General features: G+C 36.4%; 1 protein-coding gene across 1 annotated transcript in view; it reads left to right on the forward strand.

Moving 5' to 3' along the window:
* The window catches only part of Ddx4 (DEAD-box helicase 4), a 50,904-nt gene extending 27,035 nt beyond the window's left edge, over positions 1 to 23,869 (forward strand). Inside the window, exons 11-22 of the mRNA XM_057789735.1 lie at positions 215 to 262; positions 355 to 402; positions 586 to 728; positions 1,525 to 1,677; positions 5,056 to 5,210; positions 10,420 to 10,549; positions 12,417 to 12,583; positions 17,022 to 17,167; positions 21,116 to 21,215; positions 21,967 to 22,237; positions 22,343 to 22,456; positions 23,255 to 23,869. Coding sequence (XP_057645718.1) covers positions 215 to 262; positions 355 to 402; positions 586 to 728; positions 1,525 to 1,677; positions 5,056 to 5,210; positions 10,420 to 10,549; positions 12,417 to 12,583; positions 17,022 to 17,167; positions 21,116 to 21,215; positions 21,967 to 22,237; positions 22,343 to 22,456; positions 23,255 to 23,341 — 1,562 coding nt within the window. The 3' untranslated portion in view covers positions 23,342 to 23,869. The remainder of the gene's footprint in view (positions 1 to 214; positions 263 to 354; positions 403 to 585; positions 729 to 1,524; positions 1,678 to 5,055; positions 5,211 to 10,419; positions 10,550 to 12,416; positions 12,584 to 17,021; positions 17,168 to 21,115; positions 21,216 to 21,966; positions 22,238 to 22,342; positions 22,457 to 23,254) is intronic.
* Positions 23,870 to 24,138: the final 269 nt, after the last annotated feature.

A 24,138-nucleotide genomic window follows, 5' to 3' on the forward strand; every position in this document is an offset into this window, starting at 1 on the left:
TTCCTGTCAGGAATCAACAAACCCAGGGACTTGAGCACATTAAATGAACACTGTTAGAACTGAGCTGTGCCTACAGTCTCTGTCTCAAACACCATTTGTAAGACACTTTAAAGATGTTTGCTATTTTAAGATGTGCCCTCTTTGAGGATAGTGAGAATAAAGACACACATAGCTTTGTGTCTTAATTGACGATCAATCTGAATTTCTTTACTAGGTGGTTACAAAGGTTTGAATGAAGAAGTAGTAACAGGCTCTGGAAAGAGTAAGTTTTATTTTGGAAAAGGTTTTTATCTTTAGGGTACTATTATTTTACTCTCCCATTAACATTTATCTTTTTGGTTTTATCCCTTAAAGATTCTTGGAAGTCAGAAGCTGAAGGAGGAGAGAGCAGTGACATTCAGGGTACATCAGTGTTTGCACTTATCTATTGAATATGTCAGAAGTGTGGTTAAATTTAAAACATTTGAGCAAGAAAATTTTAGTAGTGATTTCCACAGTATTTTCTAATTGGTTTTTGTCATTTTCTCTTGTTTGTATTTCTAGTACGTAAATTTTATTTTCCATTTCTATTTTTTTTTTTTTAAGGTCCAAAAGTGACATATATACCCCCTCCTCCACCAGAGGATGAAGACTCCATTTTCGCACATTATCAGACAGGAATAAACTTTGATAAGTATGATACCATACTTGTAGAAGTATCTGGACATGATGCACCACCAGCAATTTTGGTCAGTGTATTTTTTATATTGATATAAATATATGGTATAATTGCATTGCTGTCAATAGAAAAGTTACCTTTTAGTGTCTAGGACCCTTGATTGAATGTTAGAGTCATTGACTATCATTTTTAGTAGAATTACTTTATCAAGAGAAAGTGCGAGAATTCATCTCTACTGTGTGTACCATATTAGGAACTTTGTTTAAATTTACTAAAAAGGCTACTTTTTCTAGAGGTGAAAAATGTTCACATCCTAAGTATGTGAGGAAGTGGATTTTATGTATATGACTGCTTTGACTGCACATGTCTGTGCATTACATGCCTGCCTGGTGGCTCTGATGACCAGAAGAGGGCATCAGAGCTCCTGGAACTGGAATTACAGATGGTTGTAAGCCTGTATGTGAATTCTGGGAATTGAACTCATGTCCTTTCAATGAGCAACTGGTGCTCTTAACTGCTGAGTCATCTCTTCAACCCTGGGAAGTGGATTTTGTGTGGAGAATAGCAGATGTCTTCTATTCCCTGTTAATAATTATCCTCACAATGAGCCTTTGTTACTTATCAGAGTTTCTGTATCTCACAGGGTTTAAGGGGGCAGAAAATGGTATTTGTAAGTGAAGTCTATGGGAAATACTTCTACTATGTCACGAAAATAGGTTATTATTTATAGTAGGGTGTATTGGTTTGTATGTAAAGTGGAATCAAAGTTTAAAGCTACTGAAATGAAATATGTAATATGTTTATGAAATGGTGAGCATATGATGTGTGCAATTCATCATTTAATCATTGCCGTCTTTTCTGTTTAGACTTTTGAAGAAGCTAATCTTTGTCAAACACTGACTAACAACATTGCTAAAGCTGGCTATACCAAGCTCACTCCTGTGCAGAAATACAGCATCCCTATTGTGTTAGCAGGAAGAGATCTGATGGCTTGTGCTCAAACAGGGTCTGGGAAGACTGTAAGTCATCTTTCCAAATACAACCAGCCCTCTATTGAATTTTTGTGTTTGTGCTCGCTCGCTCTCTCGCTCTCTCTCTCTCGCTCTCTCTCTCTCTCTCAAAAGAAAAAAAAGTATTTGATGTTTCCTAAGTAGCTCGAATCTCTTCAGTTGGCTAGAAGATTATTCATGGTCTTCTGATTTGGAATTTTCTTAGTGTTTATGCACTTCTGTTTACTTGCTTCCTTTTTTATATAGCTTGAATATTGTCTATGTAGGTTTGTTTTTATCATGCTCTTGGGTCTGTATAACTCATTGAGGATCATCTAGTTCTAAATGTTCTGTTACAGTTATACATGCTTACATTAGGCTTCATAGCAAGCCAGAGAGGCAAAAGTCATCCTGTTAAAGCAGAAAGGCAAGGCCATGGGACAGAAAGGGCCGCTTCTACTTGAACAGATACTTGTAGTTACAGCTGCCTTGAAAAAGTCATTTTTAAAATTGAAATTAGCATGTAAAGTAATGTGTTTTATTATAGTATGTATACATATATGTGTGTTATACTCTGCTGTTACTGCTTTCCTGGATTGCCCACCATACTTCCCTCTTCCCCCCTTGCTGGTCCGCTTCTTCCCTTCAAACAGTCCTCTGTTATATAAGCCTTCATGTCATATATTCATTTACCCTTTCCAAACCTCCTGCTTGTTCTTATTAAGATCTCATTCTTCCTTCTAATGGTTATGGTTTCCATGTTCTACTCACATGCAAGATCTGCATTAAGTTTTGAGATAAAATGTTCTATTTGTCTTTCTGACTCTGGAGTATTTCACATAATTATTTCTAATTGAATCCCTTTTTCAGTAAATGTCATGATTTTATTTATGATTGAATGAAATACCATTTCTTATATTAACACATTTTCTTTATCCACTTATCTGTTGATGGATATCTAGGCTGGTCCTGTTTCTTAGCTGTTCTGAATAGTGTAGCATTAAACATAGATGTTTTAAGTACTTTTGTTAGAGTCCTTAGGATGTACCCAGTAGTAATAGAGCTTAAATTGTTGTGCTATTTTCCTTTGTTTCTTTTTTTGAGAAATACCTATACCGATTTCCGTAGTGGTGCCACCAGCTCACATTGTCATCAGTTAATATGTAAGGGTCGTTTGTTCTCTTGATAGTCATTTCCACTTGGATGAGATAAAATTTGAAAGTAATTTAATTTGTGTTTATCTGATAGCAAAGGATATTGAACACTTCTTAAGTTTCTTAGCCATTTTTTATTCTTTGGGGGATGATCTATTCAGTTCATTACCCATTTATTGTTTTGAAGCTTGTAGGGGTTACTTAACATTTGAAATTTTTATCTTCTAGATAATAATCCCTCAATTGGTATATATCTGTCAGACTTTTTTTTTTTCTTCATTCTGTAGGCTGTTCAGAAGCGTTGTTGTTGTAGGAGGCCACTTGTTCATTTCCTGGCCGCCCAGACTCCTGAAATAACCATGCAGAAACTGTATTAATTAAATCACTGCTTGGCCTGTTAGCTTTAACTTCTAATTGACTAGCTCTTACATCTTAATTTAACCCATTTCTATTAATCTGTGTATGTGGCTGTGGCTTACCGGCAAGGTTCCAGCTTGTCTGTCTCCAGCGGTGATTACATGATGTCTCCTTACTCTGCCTTCTTTCTCCCAGCATTCAGTTTAGTTTTCCCTGCCTATCTCTGTTCTGTCCTGCTATAGGGCCCAAAGCAGTTTCTTTATTCATTATCTAATAAAAGCAACACATATACAGAAGGACTTCCCATACTACCTTGTAACTTCATGTAGTTGTGAATTCTTGTAGTGGTTTTCTGTATTACCAGATCTTAAGACAGTTTCAAAGTTTCAGGTTTTACGCTAGGGACTTGACTCATTTTCTAACTCATTTTTGTGCAGTGTGATATATAATGGGTCTATATTCTACATGTGGATATCCAGTTTCTCTAACATTCCTTGTTCAATAATCTTGTCTTCTAATGCATGTTTTGATAACTTTGTAGGAAGTTAGGTAGCTATAGTTATGTGGATTTATTTCTGTGTTTTCTGTTCTACTACATGGTTTACGTGTCTGCTTTTGTGTCAGTACTATATGGATTTTGGTACTATAACTGCTTGTCTGCTTTTTGTATCAGTACTTTATGGATTTTGCTACAGTGGCTCTATGTTTGAGAACATGTGTTATGTTGCCACAAGCATTGTTCTGTCTACTTAATATTGCTACATTTCAGTATAAATTTTAGGAAGTTATTTGTCTAAGTTAGTGAAGATGTCATTGAAATTTGGTGAGAATTGTGTTTCCTCTGTAGGTACTTTAGGTAATTCAGACATTTTGTAAATGTTCTGCCACTCTCTTGACAGTTGTCCATATATTAAAGCTTTCATTGTAGAGGTCTTAGATATTTACAGATTTTCCATGTTGAACCAAACATTATATCCTTTGTAGTGAAGTGAACTTGGTCATGGTGTGTCCTCTTAAGGTATTCTTGAACTAGAGTTGAAAATATCTCATGAAGAATTTGTTTGTATGCTCCTCAGGAAAATGGGTCTATGACCCAATGCTTGAAGAACCTGTGATATTACTACTGTTTCCTACCCTCTATTACTACTATTTATTACTACCCTCTCAAAGACTCATGTAGAATAACTTTTAAATGTAGCAATTTATGAGGTTATACCTACATTCCTCTGTATAATTAATGTCACTCAGTTGTTGGGGGTTTCCTGTCCTGCCCAGTTCCCGCAATTGTTAAGTCCCAAATAAATCACACAGAGGTCTACATTAGATATAAACTGGCCCATTAGCTCAGGCTTCTTATTAACTCTTATAACTTATATTAGCTCATTATTCTAGTATATGTTAGCCACATGGCTCGGTACCTTTTTCTTTGAGGCAGTCACATCTTGCTTCTTCTGTGTCTGGGCCGGGACTCCAGAGGAATGGGTTTCCTCCTTCCCAGAATTCTGTTGTTCTCATTGATCCGCTTCTACTTCCTGTCTGGTTATCCCACCTATACCACCTATACTTTCTGCCTGGCTACTGGCTAATGAGCATTTATTTAAAATATAATGGACAGAATACAGACCATTCTCCCACACCATCACTCTATTTAGGATACACTAATACGTTTATTTTCTTAAAAGACTAACGTTTTGTTGAGCTAGATGAATTTTATCAAGCATGCTATGCTGTGTAACATGACTATGAAGACCTGGTTAACTCCTTGAAATAAAAGTTATGCTAAGCTCTCATTATAACTCTACAAGCATGAGGGAAGGGCATCCTGAAGGCTATAAAATAGGAGTAACTTTGACCAGGTAAAAATGATATATTGTAAATTAATCAATTTAACTTCTAGGCAGCTTTTCTTTTGCCTATTTTGGCTCATATGATGCGGGATGGAATAACTGCTAGTCGCTTTAAAGAACTGCAGGAACCAGAGTGTATTATTGTAGCCCCAACTCGAGAACTGATTAACCAAATTTATTTGGAAGCCAGAAAATTTTCTTTTGGGTAAGTACATCTGGAATGCTACTCTTAAAATAGTTCTTAGAAAGTTTCTCAATTATTTGTGATCTCAGTAATAATATACTCATGTAATTTTTAGTATAATTAAGTGAAGCACATTTTCTTATAATTCTTGTTTATAGAATCCTTTTTATTTTTAGAAGTAAATTTAGATAACATGTAAAAATAAAATATAAATACTGATATTCAGTAGCTTGTCTTTTCTGATCTTAAGGATTGAATCAAGCAACTAGCACATGCTAGGCAAGTACTCTGTCACTAATCTACATCCTTTTTTAAATTTTGAAATGGGAGCTTACTAAGTTACCAAGCTTAGTCTGAAATTGAAATTTTCCCTGTTTCCCTGGTAGTCAGATTATAGGTATCTCCCACCACACCTGGCTTTTTTAGTAGTTAAGATATTTTAATATGTTATTTCTGCATTTATTTATGAATATTTATTGTGTGTGTTGTGGAGGTTAGAGGGCAGCTTGGAAATGTCTATTCTCTTCCCTTTTTACCACGTGGATTCCAGGGATCAATTCAGATCTTTCAACTTGAGAGCAAAGGCCTTTTCCTACTGAGCCATCTCACTGGCCCTTCAGGTAGTTTATAGTGTATGTTTAAAAATAAATTTGGATGGGGCTGGAGAGATGATTCAGAGGGTAAGAGCACTGATTACTCTTGCAGAAGACATTTGGCTTTCAGCACCCACAGAGTGGCTCACAACTACCTGTAATTCCAGCTCTAGGGGATCTTTCTTCTGACCTCTGCTGGCACTACACACATGTAGTCCATATATAACTCAAGCAAATACACATGCATAGAAATATATACTCTTTTAAAAACTTTAAAGAGGCTCACAAAATGAACTTTGAATGTCCCTGGTAATTACCTACTTTTAGATTTACAGTGTGGAAGATTTCTTTTGTACAATCAAATTATATTTTAATGACTTTAGGTTGGTTTGTATATATATACAATCTTTGGATTGTTGTAAGTAAAAGCATAATGAATGTCTTGCTGTATAAAGATTTTATGGGGACTGGAGAAATATGACGTAGTTGGTCAAAGTGCTTCTTATGTGAGCATGAGGATCTTAGTTCAAATTCCTAGCTCTCATGTTAAAGGTGGGTGCAGCAGTGTGCATCTGTTAGTGCCAATGATGGAGGGTGGGCTTGAGACAGCTGACTTCCAGGGGCTTGTTGGCAGCCAGTCTAGCTGAACTGGTGAACTTTGGGGTCAGTGAGAGATCCAGTCTCAAAAAATAAGGTACAGGGAGTCTTTGACTAAGGGAAATACCTGTCTTTGACCCCTGGCTTCTAAACACACACACGCATGCTTGTGCATGTGTGCATGTATACATACACATGGAGGGGCAGAGGGGGTAATTTTTATGGTTTTTAATTTTTATCAAGTGATACAAAGGTTTGCTTTTTGCTCAAGCTGGCTTTGAACTCCTAGCTGAAATGATCATCCAGCCTCAGCCCTCAACCTTCTGAGTAACTAGGACTATGGATGTGTACCTCTCTATTCAGGTTATTCTCTTTTAAGCATCTGTGGAGTGACTTTTATTATCAATTTTAATTTTAACAAGAATTTATTTTAAAGCTCACACTAACATACATTTTTATCAGTCATATATGAGTTCTGTTTCACTTTACTCTTATAGACATTTGGTGTTCTGTTATCTCCTGATGCCTGACAAATTATTATAAGGTCTAGATAGTTAATAAGTGTCATGCCACCTACTACAGAGCTGCTGTACTGAAAATAGCCTGGCATTGGCATTAAAACAGACAGGAAGACCAATGGAACTGAATCAAAGACCCAGGTATCAATCCACACACCAACTAACACCTGATTTTTGACAAAGAAGCAAAAAATATAAAATGGAAAAAAGAAAGCATATTCAACAAATGGTGCTTGCATAACTGGATATCAACATGTAGAAGAATGAAAATAGACCTATATCTATCGCCATGCACAAAACTCAAGTCCAGATGGATCAAAGACCTCAACATAAAGCCAGCCACACTGAACCTATTGAAGAGAAAGTGGAAAGTACACTTGAACACATTGGCACAGGAGACCACTTCCTAAATATAACACCAGTAGCACAGACATTGAGAGAAACAATAAATGAGACCTCTTGAAACTGAAAAGCTTCTGTAAAGCAAAGGACACGGTCAACAAGACAAAATGGCAGCCTATAGAATAGGAAAAGATTTTCACCAACCCTGCATCAGACAGAGGGCTGATCGCCAAAATATACAAAGAACTCAAGAAATTGGTCATCAAAAAAACAAATAATCCACTAAAAAAATAGGGTACAGATCTAAACAGAACTCTCAATAGATGAATCTAAAATGGTCAAAAGACTTAAGGAAATTCTCAACACCCTTAGCCATCAGAAAATGCAAATCAAAACAGCTGTCTGAGATTCCATCTTACACCTGTAAGAATGGCCAAGATCAAAAACACTGATAACAGCTTATGCTGGAGAGGATGCGGGGTAAAGGGAACATTCCTCCATTGCTGGTGGGAGTGCAAGCTAGTACAGCTCCTTTGGATTACTCAAGAAAATTAGGAAACAACCTACCTCACGACCCAGCAATACCACCTTTGGGTATATACCCAAAGGGTGCTCGATCGTACCACAAGAACATGTGTTCAACTATGTTCATAGCAACATTGTTTGTCATAGCCAAAACCTGGAAACAGCCTAAATGCCCCTTGACTGAAGAATGGATAAGGAAAATGTGGTACATTTATACAATGGAGTACTACACAGCAGAAAAAAATAATGACATCTTGAAATTTGCAGGCAAATAGTTGGATCTAGAAAGCATCATATTGAGTGAGGTAACCCAGACCCAGAAAGACAAATATCATATGTACTAACTCCTAAGTGGCTTTTAGACATAAAGCAGAGAAAAAGCAGCCTACCATTCACAATCCCAGAGAACCTAGATAGCATAAAGGACCTTAAGAGAAACATAGATGGATCTAATCTACACAGGAAGTAGAAAAAGAAAAGATCTCCTGAGTAAATTGGGAGCATGGGACCATGGGAGAGGGTAGAAGGGGAGGAGAGAGAGAGAAGGGGAGGGGAGCAGAGAAAAGCTCAATGAAATCAATAAAAAAGTAAAAAATAATGTCATGCAGTTTCACTGTGTTTCTAGCGTGTTGTCTCTTAGGGGATACCAGCTGAGTTTGTAGTGGTTCTGTGATCTGGTTGTGCTGCCCATAGAAATGCTTATCTCTCATTAGGAAATGGCAGGCGATTCACTCTAGATTAAGTTCTCAGTGAAAGAGCACATAGGAGGCTGCGGTAGTTTTATAAAATAGCAGTCTCAGAAATCACACACTGTAGTCTATTACATTGTAGCAAGTATATCATTAACTAATCCATTATCAGAACTGGTTATATAATTAGGCTATAACAGTCTGGAGCTCGAGAAGGGCCTGCCCTTGATCACACTGCCCAACTATACTGACCCTAAACAAACAACAAGAAGATATATGAGATAAGAATGGTTCGTTTTCTGAATTAAACCTCCTCAAAAGATTTCTGTGGCCTGCATCTATGATCTTGCTGCTGCAGAGACCTTATTGAAGTCCACCATCCATGCTGCCACTTGAAACCATGTGGAAGTCGATGACCCATGCTGCTGGCTACTGTGGGCCAGGAAGCTTCTTATGCTGAGGTATCGATGACCGCAGAGTCATAACTGAGAATGATAGACACTGAAGGTTTCTCTGATAACCACTGACCCAAAGGAAACAGTCCAGACTCTAAAGAGAGTCTTTAAAAACTGATAAAGATGCTAAAGTGTAGCTCTCCTCAGTTGATTGCTTCTGGTGGGTGGGGCAGGGGGAGGACTTGATTATCTTTAAGGGGCGAGTCACTGGGAATTTGACCGTGCTCCAGTGAGTATGGCAACACAAGTTGGACTTGGTGTGGTTTTTTAAGGGGTGAAGTAGAATACAAAGGTGGAAGGGTGGACCTGGGAAGAATGGGAAGCAAGTGTGATGGGGTATATTAAATTCCCAAATAATTAATAAAAATACTATGTTGGGGAAAAAATGGAACGTTGAAAAGTTTGCCAGTGTTTAACATAGGTATCTTCTGTTTCACATGTTAATATCAAATAGAGCTACCTTTTGAGCGCTTGCTTTTTTATGAATTATCCATTTGTTAGCCATAGTTTATCCACTGAAATTTAGTTGTTTTTAGTGCTTCTTTTACGTAACCACTAGCCTTTCATTTTCATAAATTTAAAATGATTTTTAAAATCTCTTTAAATGTCAAACTTTATAGCCCATTTGCAAAAGTTAGGTGTAAATTGCTTAAATTAGTGTTTGTTTCTTGCAAATCCTTAGTGTATTATTTTGGTATCTGATTTTAAATTAAATAAAAGAAGAGAAACTATTTGTTTATTTTTTATTTTATTTATTTATTATGTATACAATATTCTGTCTGTGTGTATGCCTGCAGGCCAGAAGAGGGCACCAGACCCCATTAAAGATGGTTGTGAGCCACCATGTGGTTGCTGGGAATTGAACTCAGGACCTTTGGAAGAACAGACAATGTTCTTAACCTCTGAGCCATCTCTCCAGCCCGAGAAACATTTTTCAAAAACAAAAAGTAAACTTGATAAATTTAGATAATGTCTGTACCCAAAGATGAATATTTCTATTTGGATGTTTATTATCACATTGCTGTAGTAAAATACTGAAAAATACCTAAATGTCCTGCAGTAGAGGTTTGGTTACATTGCAGTAAAATGTATGATAATTGCTGAAAACACCACAGATTTTGGTCTTAGGCCACAGAGGAATCCAGTAGGTACTGGCTAGGAAGCTTCCTCCCTGCTGGCAGCTTGCATAGTACTTGAGAGTGCTGCTGTACAGGTGCTAAGGGAGAGCTCACCATGTGTGTTTGTGTTGTTTTGTGAGTGGGTGATTGAAGAGGAAGGAGAAGGCTGGCATTTCTCATTGTTAACAGCCATTTAATCAGACAGATTGCAAAATAGTCCTTCCTGATTTGTTTTATTTGCCTTTTGACATTATAAACTTTCCTTTCTCGATGAAATTTAATATATTTTAGATAGTTGAATGTTTTTTCCTTTATCGGTCTTATTTCATAAAGTGTTAGAAACAAATGTATAATTTCCAAATAACTGGAAAATGACATTTCTCTTATCTGTAGAACTTGTGTAAGAGCTGTTGTCATATATGGGGGAACCCAGTTTGGGCATTCAATTCGACAGATAGTACAAGGCTGTAACATACTATGTGCTACACCAGGGAGGCTGATGGATATCATAGGTAAAGAAAAGGTAAGCTTCAGGAAGGTAACAACATGTTACAGTGATGGGTGTGTTATATGAAAGGTGTATTTCCCAGAGCACTGTTTATGTTTCTACTTATATCAGGTCCTGTGAATTCATTTTCATAATTGTCAGGATAATTCCAACAGGGCATAGTATTTTCTATTTTATACTTGGGAAAACAAACAGTGAGATTAATTATTTAAAATCCCTTAGTTATCTCTAGTAAATGATAGCATTAGGGTCAGATCCTGTATCTGTTTCCAGCAATATTTTGTTATATGGAAGAAAATACAATGAATATTTTTATATAGTCCATACATGTTTTGGTGAAATAGTTTTTTCCTGAGACACATTCTTTGGGGCATCAATAATTTGTTCTCTGTTAAAGCATGTGAATGGTAGTAGTGTGAGCTGTTTATTTTCAGGTCTTTTAAGAAGAGATTTTAGGGCTAGATATTCATTTGGGAATCTCATACCCAGTTATTACATCACTTAATACTTTAAGTTCATGTTAATGAACTGTAATTGATTATTTTCTGTTCTCTAAAGGGGGTACTTAAAACACGTTCTTTTTTGGTAAAGGCACCTTTAAAAAAATAGCTAGAAAAATCCATATCTTAAACCATTTTTGTGGTAGTATCAAAGTCTCTTGTAGTTCAAGGACAGCCAGAGCTACACAGTGAAACCCTGTCTCAAGTTAATATATTTTCAGTATTTCATGTTGTTAGGTTTTATTTTTTACATTAAATATTTTGATTTCTCCATGTAATACAGTATGGATCCATGATGTCCAATATAAGTAACTTTTTTTTTTTTGAGACAGGGTTTCTCTGTAGCTTTGGTCTGTCCCGGAACTAGCTCTCGTAGACCAGGCTGGCCTCAAACTCCCAGAGATCTGCCTGCCTCTGCCTCCCGAGTGCTGGGATTAAAGGCGTGTGCCACCACTGCCCGGCCAATATAAGTAACTATTAGCTATCTGTTGCAACTCATGTTTTAAAATAATAAAATTATTTCACAATTATTCATATTTCAAACTACATATGGATAGTGCCTAATAGGTTAGAAATTGGAGATAATAGAATATTCAGTTAATTGCAGAAGTTGTAGGGTAAAATATTGCTGTAGATACTTTAGATTCTTTTAAACTTAATTTATGGAATATTTTTATATATCAGTAAAAGTTTATATCATTCTAGGCAGTGATTGTGCGTGCCATTAATCCTAGCACTTGGGAGGCAGAGGCAGGTGGATCTTTTTCTCTGAGTTTGGGTGTAGCGTTGTCTACAGAGTGAGTTCCAGGGTAGCCAGGGCTACACAGAAAACCCTGTCTTGAAAAAAAAGTTTAGATCATATATATTAGTATTATCTAATATCTATGATGAGCCTAACAGTTATCATTGTATGCCTTGATTTTCCCTGTACTAGGTAAGGTTTCTGTTTCTGTGATAAAACACCATGTTCACACCAAACTGGATAGGAAAGGGTTCAACATCATAGTTATTATTGAAGTAAGTCAGGGCAGCAACTGAAGGTATGGCAGGAAGCTGAAGCAGAGGCCATAGAGGAATGCTGTTTACTGGCTTGCTCCTCATGACTCAGCCTGCTTCCTTATAGCAACCCAGGACCATCAGACCAGAGATGGCCCCATACACTGAGTTGGGCCCTCCCACTTACATTATTAATTCAGAAAGTGCCTCACAGGCATTTTGTCAACTGAGGTTCCCTTCCCGAATGATTCTAGCTTGTGTCAAGTTGATAAAACTAGCCAGATAGCCCTTAAGAATACTTTAACAGTTGAAATTGTGGAGTGTATTTTAGCTCAATATAAACTAGTGTGCATTTTCTGTTCTTGTCTTTGAAAATATCCTTAAAGATTGGTCTCAAACAAGTCAAGTACTTAGTATTGGATGAAGCTGACCGAATGTTGGATATGGGTTTTGGACCAGAAATGAAGAAGTTAATTTCTTGTCCTGGAATGCCATCAAAAGAACAGCGCCAAACCCTTTTATTCAGTGCAACTTTTCCAGAAGAAATCCAAAGGTAAATATTTTCCTTATTAAAAACAATTAAAGGTGCATATGGTGGCATATGCCTTTAGTCCTAACAGCAGAAGAGAAACATGAATCTCTGAGTTTGAGACCAGCCACATAGTGAGACTTAATTTAGGGATAGTAAAATGCCCATCCATGTGAGTATGAAAGCCTGAGTTCAATCTCCAGCACATATGTCTAGATACTGGGCACTGTGAATAATTCAACACCAAACATGAGTATTCAGGATTAGTTTTGTATGCTGACTTCATTTCATTCAGATAAACACCCAGGTGTGATGCTTTATGAGAACTGTGTACTGTTTTCCACAGTGACTGCTGTTTACATCCTAATGAACAGTGGTAGAGGCTCTTTTCTCCCCCCACATTCTTGCCAGCATTTGTTGTTAGTTTTTCTAATTTCCCGATGACTAAAGATACTTTTTTATTTTCATATTTTATGAGCTGTTTTTATGCCTTAGAAGTGCCTGTTCATTTGCCCATATTTTGATTGGACTAGTTCTTTAGGTATTAAGATTTTGGAATTAATTCTGAGTGTTGCTTCTATCAAATGAATGGCTGCAGAGTTTGTTTTCCCATTCGTATGTTATCTGTTTGTTCTGTTGATTGCTCCTTTGCTATGCAGCAGCTCTTTAATATAATTCCAGTCATTTGCTGGAATTTATGTCTTAGGTTTGGGTTATTGGAATCATATTTTGGAAGTTTTTTGTTGCTTCTACCAATATCTTGGAGAGTTGTTTGCCTCTAGTAGTTTCACAGTTTTAGGTCTTTGTGTTGTTAATTTCTGTACGATGTGAGAGATGCATGTCTAATTTCAGTGTTGTCTATGTGGCTATCCTGTTTTTCCAGCACCATTTGTTGAGGCTCTTTCCCCCTCAGTGTTTCCTTTTGTTGTTACTCTTGTTTTGTTTAATTTTTAAGGCAGGGTCTCAATATGCACTCCTTGACTTCCCTGGAACTCATGTAGACCAAGCCTTGCCTTAAAGACAGAGATTCACCTAGTTTTTGCCTCCCAAGTGCTAGAATTAAAGGTGTGTGCCACCACGCCTAGCACTTTCAGTGTGGTGTTGATGCCTTTGTTGAGATTCAGTTGATTGTGAATGCATGTATTCACTTTTCGGTCCTTTATTTCATCCATCTCTGTGTCTGTTTTATTGCTACCACCATGAAGTTTTGTTACAATGTCTTTGTAGTGTGCTTTTGAAATCAGGTATGAAGTTCTCAAATTTCTGTATCAGTTATCTCTTAGATTGCTATGGGGCAAATATACAGGAATGACTTGTTAGAACCCTCTTCACTATGCTTTTTTGGTGTTAGGTCATCATATGGGAATTTTCATGTACCTTATTGTTTATTTTGAAGTATCTGCTAAGGTTCAGGTAGGATTAGGTTATAGGTGGAGTTTACAATTTATTTTGACTAGGCTTGGTAGTATACTTCAGTGACAAAGTGTGCCATCCACCACGCTCAAAGGTTCAGCACTACATAGAGGTGAGCAAAAAAAAACCACAGATTGAAGCAAAATAGAGATAATGAAGTATAAAATAACCACTATGACATCAATAGATGAGAACACAAAACACAGTAGAACAAGCTGAAATGTTAGATATAAATTAATCTTTAAAAAGGAAAATAATAAAAGATGTCAAAAATGATAAAAAAAAAGCAAAAATAATGTAAAAGGGGGAGGGGAATGAATTATTGAAAGAGGAAGACAAACAGGAAAGCAAAATGCATATCTAAAAGTAAAACATCAGTAACAGAAAGTCTTAGTGAAAAAAAAAGAATTTCTTCTCTTGCCATAAGGTTGACCATGTGGGCAAGAGTGAACATGGCAACTCATGTGGTCAGTACTTTCCTTTTGTGTCTTCTTAGGCTGTATGGCCCTTGGAAAGAGCAAAAGCTTAAGTGATCAGGAAGAATGATTGTTGAAATTCCTCCAAGTTGCCCTATGAGCTATGTAGAAATAACTCCTCCTCTAATGCTTTGCTCCAGAGTTATTTGACACACCCAGAAGAGGCCTGATGGATGTCCCAGGTGCCTTTTGTGCTGTCCTGTCCACATGAGGGTCAGAGAGAATCAGCTTAAACTGTGCGTGCTAGATTGAGGTGGAGGGAACTCCCATAAATCCAGCTCCTGTTATTCTGATACTGTAAAGTTGGAAATGATATCCCATGGTGATGGGTCTGTCACTCCTTCTTTCGTCTCTGTCCTGTCCTTTGCTGCTTTGTAGTTTGCAGTAGAACTCACACTCTCACTCTTACTATTCAGGGTCTGGGTTTCCCTAGGTTTCTGACTGTTCACTGTTGAGCTTGAGTGTTTTCCACAACCACTCACCTTTCTAAAGGGTGATAACTAATTTTGATTCTCTCACAGAAGAGGATAATTGCATGGTGCATTTTCTGATTTACCATCTTAAAAATAATCATTTTCTCATTCTGTTCATTCCTGAAGCAGGGCAGTCTTCATGCCATTGGCTTCCACTTGTACCTGTAACTCCAAGTTATTCTTGTACACATGATTTTTATGTAACCACAGAGTTTCATACTTAATTTTGGTGAGGCATTTTTTCTTAGAAACAAGTTAGTAGTGACTCTTGTTGATGTCCAAAGTTGAACCTACTTTTCCCCTTTATGTCTGTCTTTTCTTGTTTGGACTTATGTACCTTAGTCTTTTGAAGCCAAACTACTTTGAATCATGGTACTTCCTCCTTTACATTCCTTTAATTTTCAGTCTTTGAAAAATATTCAGATTGACCGTTGTTTAAAAATTATTCAAATATAAGTTTCCTTACTTGCTGTTCCTATGGATCAAGCCTAAAAGTTTTAAAGGCTCTAGTGGAAGAAACTATAGAAAGCATTGTACTTTTCTTGGAGTTTAATATTCTGTGCAGTAAATGTTAATATTCTAACCCTGAATTAAAAAAATTTGATATAACTTTTTCCTATTTGAGGTTGATACCAATGTATTCATCTTTGTGTTCCCAATACCATGTGTCATGAATGCTTAAGCAAGTGGAGGGGTAACAAGAGACTAAAAATTTCAATTGCCTGGGAGAAGAGGGAATTAACTCTTGAAGAAGGTATATTAAAAAATAACCTTCTGCTGGGCAGTGGTGGCACACGCCTTTAATCCCAGCACTTGGGAGGCAGAGGCAGCCTGGTCTACAAGAGTTAGTTCCAGGACAGGCTCCAAAACTACAGAGAAACCCTGTCTCAAAAACAAACAAACAAACAAAACTTCTGAAAACATATGTATACAAGTACCATCACATGGACTGATTAGGTTTTATTAAAAATGAATATGCATTATGTAACAATGATTAAAAAGAGGTCATAAATTTGAAAGGGAGCAAGGTGGGGGTAGTACATGGGAGGATTTGAGGGAGGAAAAGGAAAGGGGAAATGATGTAATTATAATTTCAAAAAAATTTAAAAAATATAATTGGAGGAAACTGGAAACTAAGAAAAAAAAAGTTGTGTTTTTATGGCAAGAGAATAAATAAGGAGCAAGAAGAAGCAGTAACTTCCCTAGATTTGGGATATGCTGAGTCTGAGCTATTTTGTTATATTCAAGGAAACAGCTAGAAAACACTGGACCTACACAAAGACTTGTACTCTCCCTTCTTAACCCTAAAAGCTCAGCTACCTTAATTGGCAGTGTCCCCACAAGGTTGTGTTTTTGGGTGATATAAAGCATGACTTTCAACTGCATTCACATAGTAAATTACTGTGTGTCAACTTTTGAGGCGACCTTATACCGCCTAGTTTTGCATGGCCCTTAGGTCTCATTTTTCTATATGTATTGTGACATGAAAAACATTGACCTGTAATCTGGTTTACTTATAACCATTTATTTAAAGAAGAGTAACTTAACAAGTAATATTTTAGAAAATAAATCTGAGCAATAGCAAGTATTCATAAAAAATGAGATTAGAATCGAATTTGTGCTTTAGGTTTATATTTCAATTCCTCCTCCTTCCTCCCTGCTTCCGTCTCATGAGACAGGGTCTCGTGTAGCCCAGACTGGCCTTAAGCTCGCTGTGTAGCTAGGGATGATGTTGCCTCTACCTCCTGAGTGCTGAGATTGCAGGCACGCACCACCACAACCTGGTGTATACGTGGTGCTGCTAATCAAACCCAGGGCTTTGGACATGCTAAGGAGCCCTCTACCAGTTGAGCTCCATCTCCGGTCCTCTACAGTTCACTGAAACTTCCTGAGTTCATAGTTTGGCAGAGATGTTTTTGTTAGTAATAGTATATTTTAAAAGTCTTAACATTTTATCCTGGTCTTTGAGAATAGTACTTGGGTAGCATAAGTAACCATCTTACCAGTCTTTGTGTTGCTGTGAGTTACATTCACAGAACTGAAACACCATGAGCACAAATGGATAAGGATAAGCTAAGGAGTAACATTTTCTCTTTTAAGGTTGGCTGGGGAGTTTTTAAAGTCAAATTATTTGTTTGTTGCTGTTGGACAAGTGGGAGGAGCTTGCAGAGATGTTCAGCAGACCATTCTTCAAATTGGCCAGTATTCAAAAAGAGAAAAACTTGTTGAGATCCTACGAAACATAGGTACGTTATTTTAATATAATTATTTTGTTGCGATTTTCAATTTTAAAATACTATTTTTTAAAATCACCATTTTGTATAATAATTTTAATAAATATTTTTCTGTAAACACTTTATAGACGACTATGACTTAGTTTGTATTATAAATTGTATAAAAGTATTTCTTTATGTCATATAAGTTGAATATAGAAGGTATTTGAGACTTAGTTTACCAGTACTTGGCTAAAAAGTATTTCAACAGAAATGTGTGTGTGTGTGTGTGTGTGTGTGTGTGTGTGTATTTTAGAAAACTAGAAAGGTTTAAAGGTAACACATGTTTTTAGCATTGTTAACTATGTTGAAAGCTAATTCTTTAGTCTGTACATGTAAACAGCTCTGGAACCTCAGCTTTCATGAAGCTTAGGCAGGTGGTATATATGTGAGTTCAAGACCACCATGGCCTAATAGCAAGACCCAGTTTTCAAAGAAAAAACAATGTGAACTCTTGCTTATTTTTGTGTTTCTAGTTCCTCATTTCTTGCCCATTAAAGAGTCTTCTCATATTCATGAAGTTAAAAGTGTTTCAGGGCTGGAGGGGACTTGAGAATCAAATTCTGTCCTTCATAATACCCATGAAAAAAAATTTCTCTGTCTTCCTCCAAATTATTTTTGTTCTTAAATTTTGTGTTTACTTGAAGTACCTTTGTTATGAGACTGAAAATAACTGGCATGATCATCTTGTAGTCTGTTTATGTGCTACACTTTCCCTCCACCCTTATTCTCCTAGTTTAATGATTCTGGTTCAGCTGGAACGTCAGTTTTGAGACAACGGGATGAGAAGTCAGTTGTAATAATGAGAAATGTTTTTTAAATGGTTATTTACCTATGTGTGTGTGCATGTGTGTATACAACATGCAATGGAGAATGTATGAGGGTCAGAAAACTTCTTGCAGGAATTGGTTCTCTTCTTCCACAGTATTCCAAATCAGACTCAAGCTCTCAGACTCAGTGCCAAACACCTTGACTGAGAGAGATAGTATGCTCCCTAGCACTGTCTACTGTTTTAGGTTACTTGAAGTTTTTTTAGAATGATTTTTACTATAGCATACTTATAAATATTGTTGAATAATGACTCAGTGTAGCTTAATGAAGAGCTACATGTTCATAACTTAATCATAAAGGAATGTTTTTATCTTATTTGATACATGTTTATATATTAACCTTGTTTAAGAGGAAAAATACAGTACTTTTAAAAACCAAAATAAATAAATCATTCTCATGAAAGATTTCACTTAATTATGTAAACTTAGCTCAAAATGTTCACAACTTACCTGGAAAGTGTTAGGAAGTTAACTTTTTTACTTTCTTGGAATTTTAGGGATATTTCAATGACTTTTTTTACATTTTTCTACTTTATTCATCATTATAAGAAGTTAACTTTTTTACTTTCTTGGAATTTTAGGGATATTTCAATGACATTTTTCTACTTTATTCATCTTTATAAACCAGTCAGAATAGAGCTTTTTTTTTTTGGAGACTTGTATTAATATTCCCATTGGGCGCTAACTCAGTGATTTCACAATGATAAAGCCATTTCTGAATTATAAATGCACACAGAGCTTATATCTTCAGTTTTGCTACTTCAGTTGCAGGCTAAGAGTTAATGTAGAAGTACAGATTTTAGCGATCTGGGTGCATGGCTCATTTGATAACGTGCCCTTGCCCACTCCACATTATTTTTTGAGGCAGGGTCTCACTGAACCTGGAGCTTACTTAACCTCTTTGGCTAGACTGGCTGGCCAGGGATCCCAAGTGATCATCCTGCTGTCTTCATCTCCCCTATGCTGAGGTACAGGTATATACTGTTGTGCCTAGTGTTTTACATGGATGCTGGGGATCTGAGCTCAGCTTACATCATGCCTGCGTGACTGGCACTTTACCAACTGAGTCATCTTCCCAATCCCAAAACAGGTTTTTAAAATAGCAGCCTTGTTTTATTAGTTAATGGCAATTTTATTCTTCCAGTTGCTTATTTCTTTCCATAATTATACTTCTGATATTATAGCAGAATCCTCTTGGTTCTTCCATCATACATGTCTAGGTATAGTGGTACATGCTTAAAATCTCAGCACTCAGGTGGCTGAGACAGGAGGATTGAGGGTTTGAGGCCAGCCTGGGGTACATAGTAAGGTCTTGTCTTAACCAGACACGCATGCATCTGTATGCATGCGTATATTCCTTTAACTACTAAGTTAAAGGTCACAGCACATCTCTGTTCAAAATGTGATGTCCTCCATTACTTCTTTGACATATCCTGTCTTTCCCTTGTCCGCTGTCCTCCAACCATGCTTTGCTCATTATTCTACTTGAAATATCCAGCCACAGTACCGCCTCAGTGCTTTTGTGCTTGCTGTTACCTCTGTCAGAATACCCAGGACACAATGGAACCTGTTACCTGGTTTTCTCTTTTAGGTCTAATTATTATGTATGTGAGTGTTTTGCCTGCATATATTTATATGTACTATGTACATGTCTTGCTGTTTGTTGAGGTCAGAAGAGGGCTTTCAATCTCCTGGAACTAGATTAGGGGTGATTGTAATCTACCATATGTGTGCTGGGAACAGATCAGCATGTGCCTTTATCCACTGAACCATCCTCCAGCCCCTCTTTTTTATTTTTGTTGTTTGTATCATGAGAAAGTCAGTGTTTCAGAACCTTTATACTTACTTTCCCCTCTGTTTTATAATGTTCTTTCTCTGAGAATCTGCATAGTTCAGTATCAGTAGTTCTATCCTTGCTCAGATACCATCTGTTTTATTTAAAGCTGTGGTGGTTTGAACAAGATTGGCCCCCATAGGCTCATACATTTGAAGTATTAGTCACCAGGGAGTGGCATTATTTGAGAAGAAGTAGGAAGTAATTCCTTGTTGGAAGAAGTGTATCCCTGGGGGCTGGGATTTGAGGTTTTAAAAGCCAGTTCCAGGCCCAGCCTCTCTGCCTGCCAATCGGGATGTAGCTCTCATCTACTGCTCCAATGCTAAGTGTGGCCATGCCCCTGCCATTATAATGAACTAATCCTCAGAGACACATTGTAAGCAAACCCTGAATTAAATCTTCTTTTATAAGTATTGCCTTGGTCATGGTGTCTCTTCACAGCAATAGAACGGCAACTAGAACAGAAGTAAACTCTAGATCTTACTCTTTTTGCTGATGGTTTTAGGATTTAATATGTATTACATATGTGCCCACAATGATAGCAGGAACTTTATTTGTTTCCCCAATATCTAGAATGGTGACAGCCAGCCACTAAATAGTTGTCATAAAGTGAGCTGACAGGGAGGTAGGGAAGAGTGATCATGAGCAGCAAAGATTCTTTCTTCTATTAAGGCTATACTCTCTTACCATCTTTCTTTTTCAGCATTTTGTAGAGTTACCCCTGCATAGAATAACCTGTGCCAATTAAATACTTTAATCTTGCAAGTAAATACTTTTTAATATTAAAGAGTTAAGCCTCGGAAAAAGGCCAACCTTTAACTGTATTGTGTTCTGGGAAATGAAGGGTTTGAAATAAGAGATGGCATTGGCACATAGATGTTGGAGTTTAGTTGCCCAGAGTCAGATGTCATTAGTGTAAATGCCTTCATCCCTCTGGGCATGGTGAAAGAGTGAATTGTTTGTGGAAGTAACAGGCATTTATAGAGTACGAAATGGAAAAGCAAAAGTGACCAAGACAAACTTGAAATTATTAAGATATGGCAGGCAGTTATTTTGTATTTGCTTAGGAAGACACACTTACCTTTTTAAAATCCCTCTAATAGGAAAACAGTTGTCTTTTTCCTTGGCAAACATTCATTGAGGAAACACTCTTTCTGTACTCTAGCAGTACAGCAGTGGCTGAGACAAAGTTTCTTGCTCTAATCAGCCTTTTTAAATTTTGTAGTTTGGATATTAATAATTTTGTGGTTTTACTAGGTGATGAAAGAACTATGGTTTTTGTTGACACCAAGAAAAAAGCAGATTTCATTGCAACTTTTCTTTGTCAAGAAAAAATATCAACTACAAGTATTCATGGGTGAGTACATTATTCTTCATTTTTTGAAATTGTATTAGTATTCTTGTGTATGTGTCAGTACTTTTTGGAATTGGTTCTCTTCTTAAATATGAGTTTCAGAAATAGAATTCAATTTATTAGGCTTGGAGAAAAGCATCTTTACTGGATGTTTCCTTGGCCCTTTAATCTTTGTTTTTATAGGAACTAAGTAGTAGGTACAGGCAAACTAAAAGTCTGCCTTAAACTCTTCATGAATGGGAACTTGTCAAGAGTGGTCCATAGGTCTCTGGCTCTTAAATGTAGATGTTTCTTATGCTTAATCTAATCTCTGACCTTTCTTTTTGAAGTTGGAATGCTAAAAAAAAAAGTACATTAACACAACTTTATGATACTTTATTAGAAGATCTAAAATAATTTTTGAATATGTAGAATTCTGGAGTTGTACTTTAAGAATATTTTTTGAGCAATAATTCTAACCAAGTAGATTAAATATACTCTTATGCTAAGACTAGAAATTACTTTTCGGTTACTGGGATTTATATTCTGGTCCTTTTAGCTGTCTCCTACTCCATCTGCTAATGGGGTGGCTGTTACAGCTAAAGACTGAGTATAAATTGGTGGCTTGATGGTTTATTATAGTAGTTGGTGCATGCATAGTGGGCATTAATATTATGTGCTGTCATTTTTACTTTTTGAAATAATGCTGCTTGATGAACTTCCTCAAAATAACTTCCTCAAAAGTGACTCTAATGCAAAATTCTTTTTTTAAAAGTGATCGGGAACAGAGGGAGAGAGAGCAAGCTCTTGGAGATTTTCGATGTGGAAAGTGCCCAGTTCTTGTTGCTACTTCAGTAGCTGCCAGAGGGCTTGATATTGAAAATGTTCAACATGTTATCAATTTTGATCTTCCTTCTACCATTGATGAATATGTTCATCGAATTGGACGTACTGGGCGTTGTGGGAATACTGGCAGAGCAATTTCTTTTTTCGATACAGAATCTGATAATCATTTAGCACAGCCTCTCGTTAAAGTACTATCAGATGTAAGTCTAAACAGTTTAACTTTAAATACTTAAAATGGAGTAGTTCTTTCTTGTTTTACAATTTTTGAGACTTCATGTTGCATAAGAAGTTTTTATTTTCTCAAGGCTCAACAGGATGTCCCTGCGTGGCTAGAAGAAATCGCCTTTAGTACATACGTACCTCCTGGCTTCAGTAATAGCACAAGAGGAACTGTGTTTGCATCTGTTGACACGAGGAAGGTTAGTTGAGAAACATTAAGAAATGGGTATCTAGAGCCGGGTGGTGGTGGCGCACGCCTTTAATCCCAGCACTCGGGAGGCAGAGGCAGGTGGATCTATGAGTTCGAGGCCAGCCTGGTCTACAAGAGCTAGTTCCAGGACAGGAACCAAAAGCTACGGAGAAACCCTGTCTCAAAAAAAAAAAAGAAAAAGAAAAAGAAAAAGAAATGGGTATCTAATTGCTCTTTGAAAATGTGCTTGATTCTATGAGGTAATACTATTCAGTAATTAAAGCTATCATTTTAATTATCTATGTCATTTATAACATAAGTATGTATGTATGTATGTGAGGTTTATAGTTGAACACCCCAGTTCCTTTTTGCTAGTATTTGTTGGGATCTTCTAAACTTTCTAAAGAATTCTTTGATTTTGATCATATTATTAAGACAAAATGCAAGGGCAAAGGTGCTATAAGTCTTAATGGCATGCCAAGTTTTTTTATTTTTTTCTTTGCAGTTAATTTTGGTATAGAGGAGCGTTCTTAATAAACATTTATAATTAATTGAAGTTTAATATTAAATTTTTCAGCTCTCTAAAACTTAGTGACTTGGAAAATCTTTTTTTTTGAGTTATTTTGTACAACTTAGACTTTACATATTTGTATGGGCCTTTTATCAAGAGTATCATTTTATAAGAAAGTCATTGCATGCTTGGGATAGACAGGGTAGAAAGTGAGTCTCTGCTATTAGTCCAGACAATGTTTATTAGGACTGCCATAACTTGTCTCTTTCACTTTCTTTTCTTTTTTTAAAAAAAAAGAATTACCAGGGCAAGAACACTTTGAATACAGCGGGGATTTCTTCTTCACAAGCTCCCAATCCAGTGGATGACGAGTCATGGGATTAAAGCAAACAAACAAACTTCAAGTCTGATAGTTCTGATGCAGCGAAGAAAGCAGTTTTTATTTTAAAAATTTAACAGAAGTGTGAAACCTGATATTCTTGTATCTCCTGTTCTTCTGTTCTTACTCCCAACCCTTAAAATAACCAACTTCATTGACTAGTTATGTGAGATGCTGAAAGTTACAACATTGCAGTTACTGATATAAATGGTATTAACTAGAAATATTAAAGCATTGTAAATGTTTTTGTTATTTCTAGCATATTCAGAAAGTTAAGACATGTTTCATGTCCAAGTGCTAAATCTTAGTATAGTATTTATGATCCTATAAAACAAGCAATAGGATATGATGTACTTTTGGTTAATTATTGGGTCTAATTTCTACTTGATCCTTTAAAAGAAAGAATAGTGTGGTACATGTGATAACATGATTTTCATGGAACAGTGGAGACCGAAGCCTTTCAAAGTTATTTGATTTCTAGATCATCAGACATGTCATGAAAATGGTTCAATTTGCAATGTGAACTCTGTACTTGGTGGTATGACAAATGTTTGCTTTTATAATATACAGATTTTCCTTGGAAATAAAAAATGAAACACATTTCCCCCTAAGTTTTCCAACAGCGTTTTCTTTTTTCTTGTGGCATATTACAGTTTCTAGTTCTCATATTTGGAAAATTTGTTTCTCCTGAAATCAATGCAGTAAGCAAGTAGTTTTAAACAAATGAAATACTAATGTGTAACTTTCATTAATGAGATGTGGTAATGAAAATTATTAGTCTTAGAATCTAGCCCACTTATCA

This window comes from Chionomys nivalis, chromosome 15 (assembly GCF_950005125.1).
Source record: "Chionomys nivalis chromosome 15, mChiNiv1.1, whole genome shotgun sequence".
In the NCBI taxonomy this organism is placed as follows: domain Eukaryota; kingdom Metazoa; phylum Chordata; class Mammalia; order Rodentia; family Cricetidae; genus Chionomys; species Chionomys nivalis.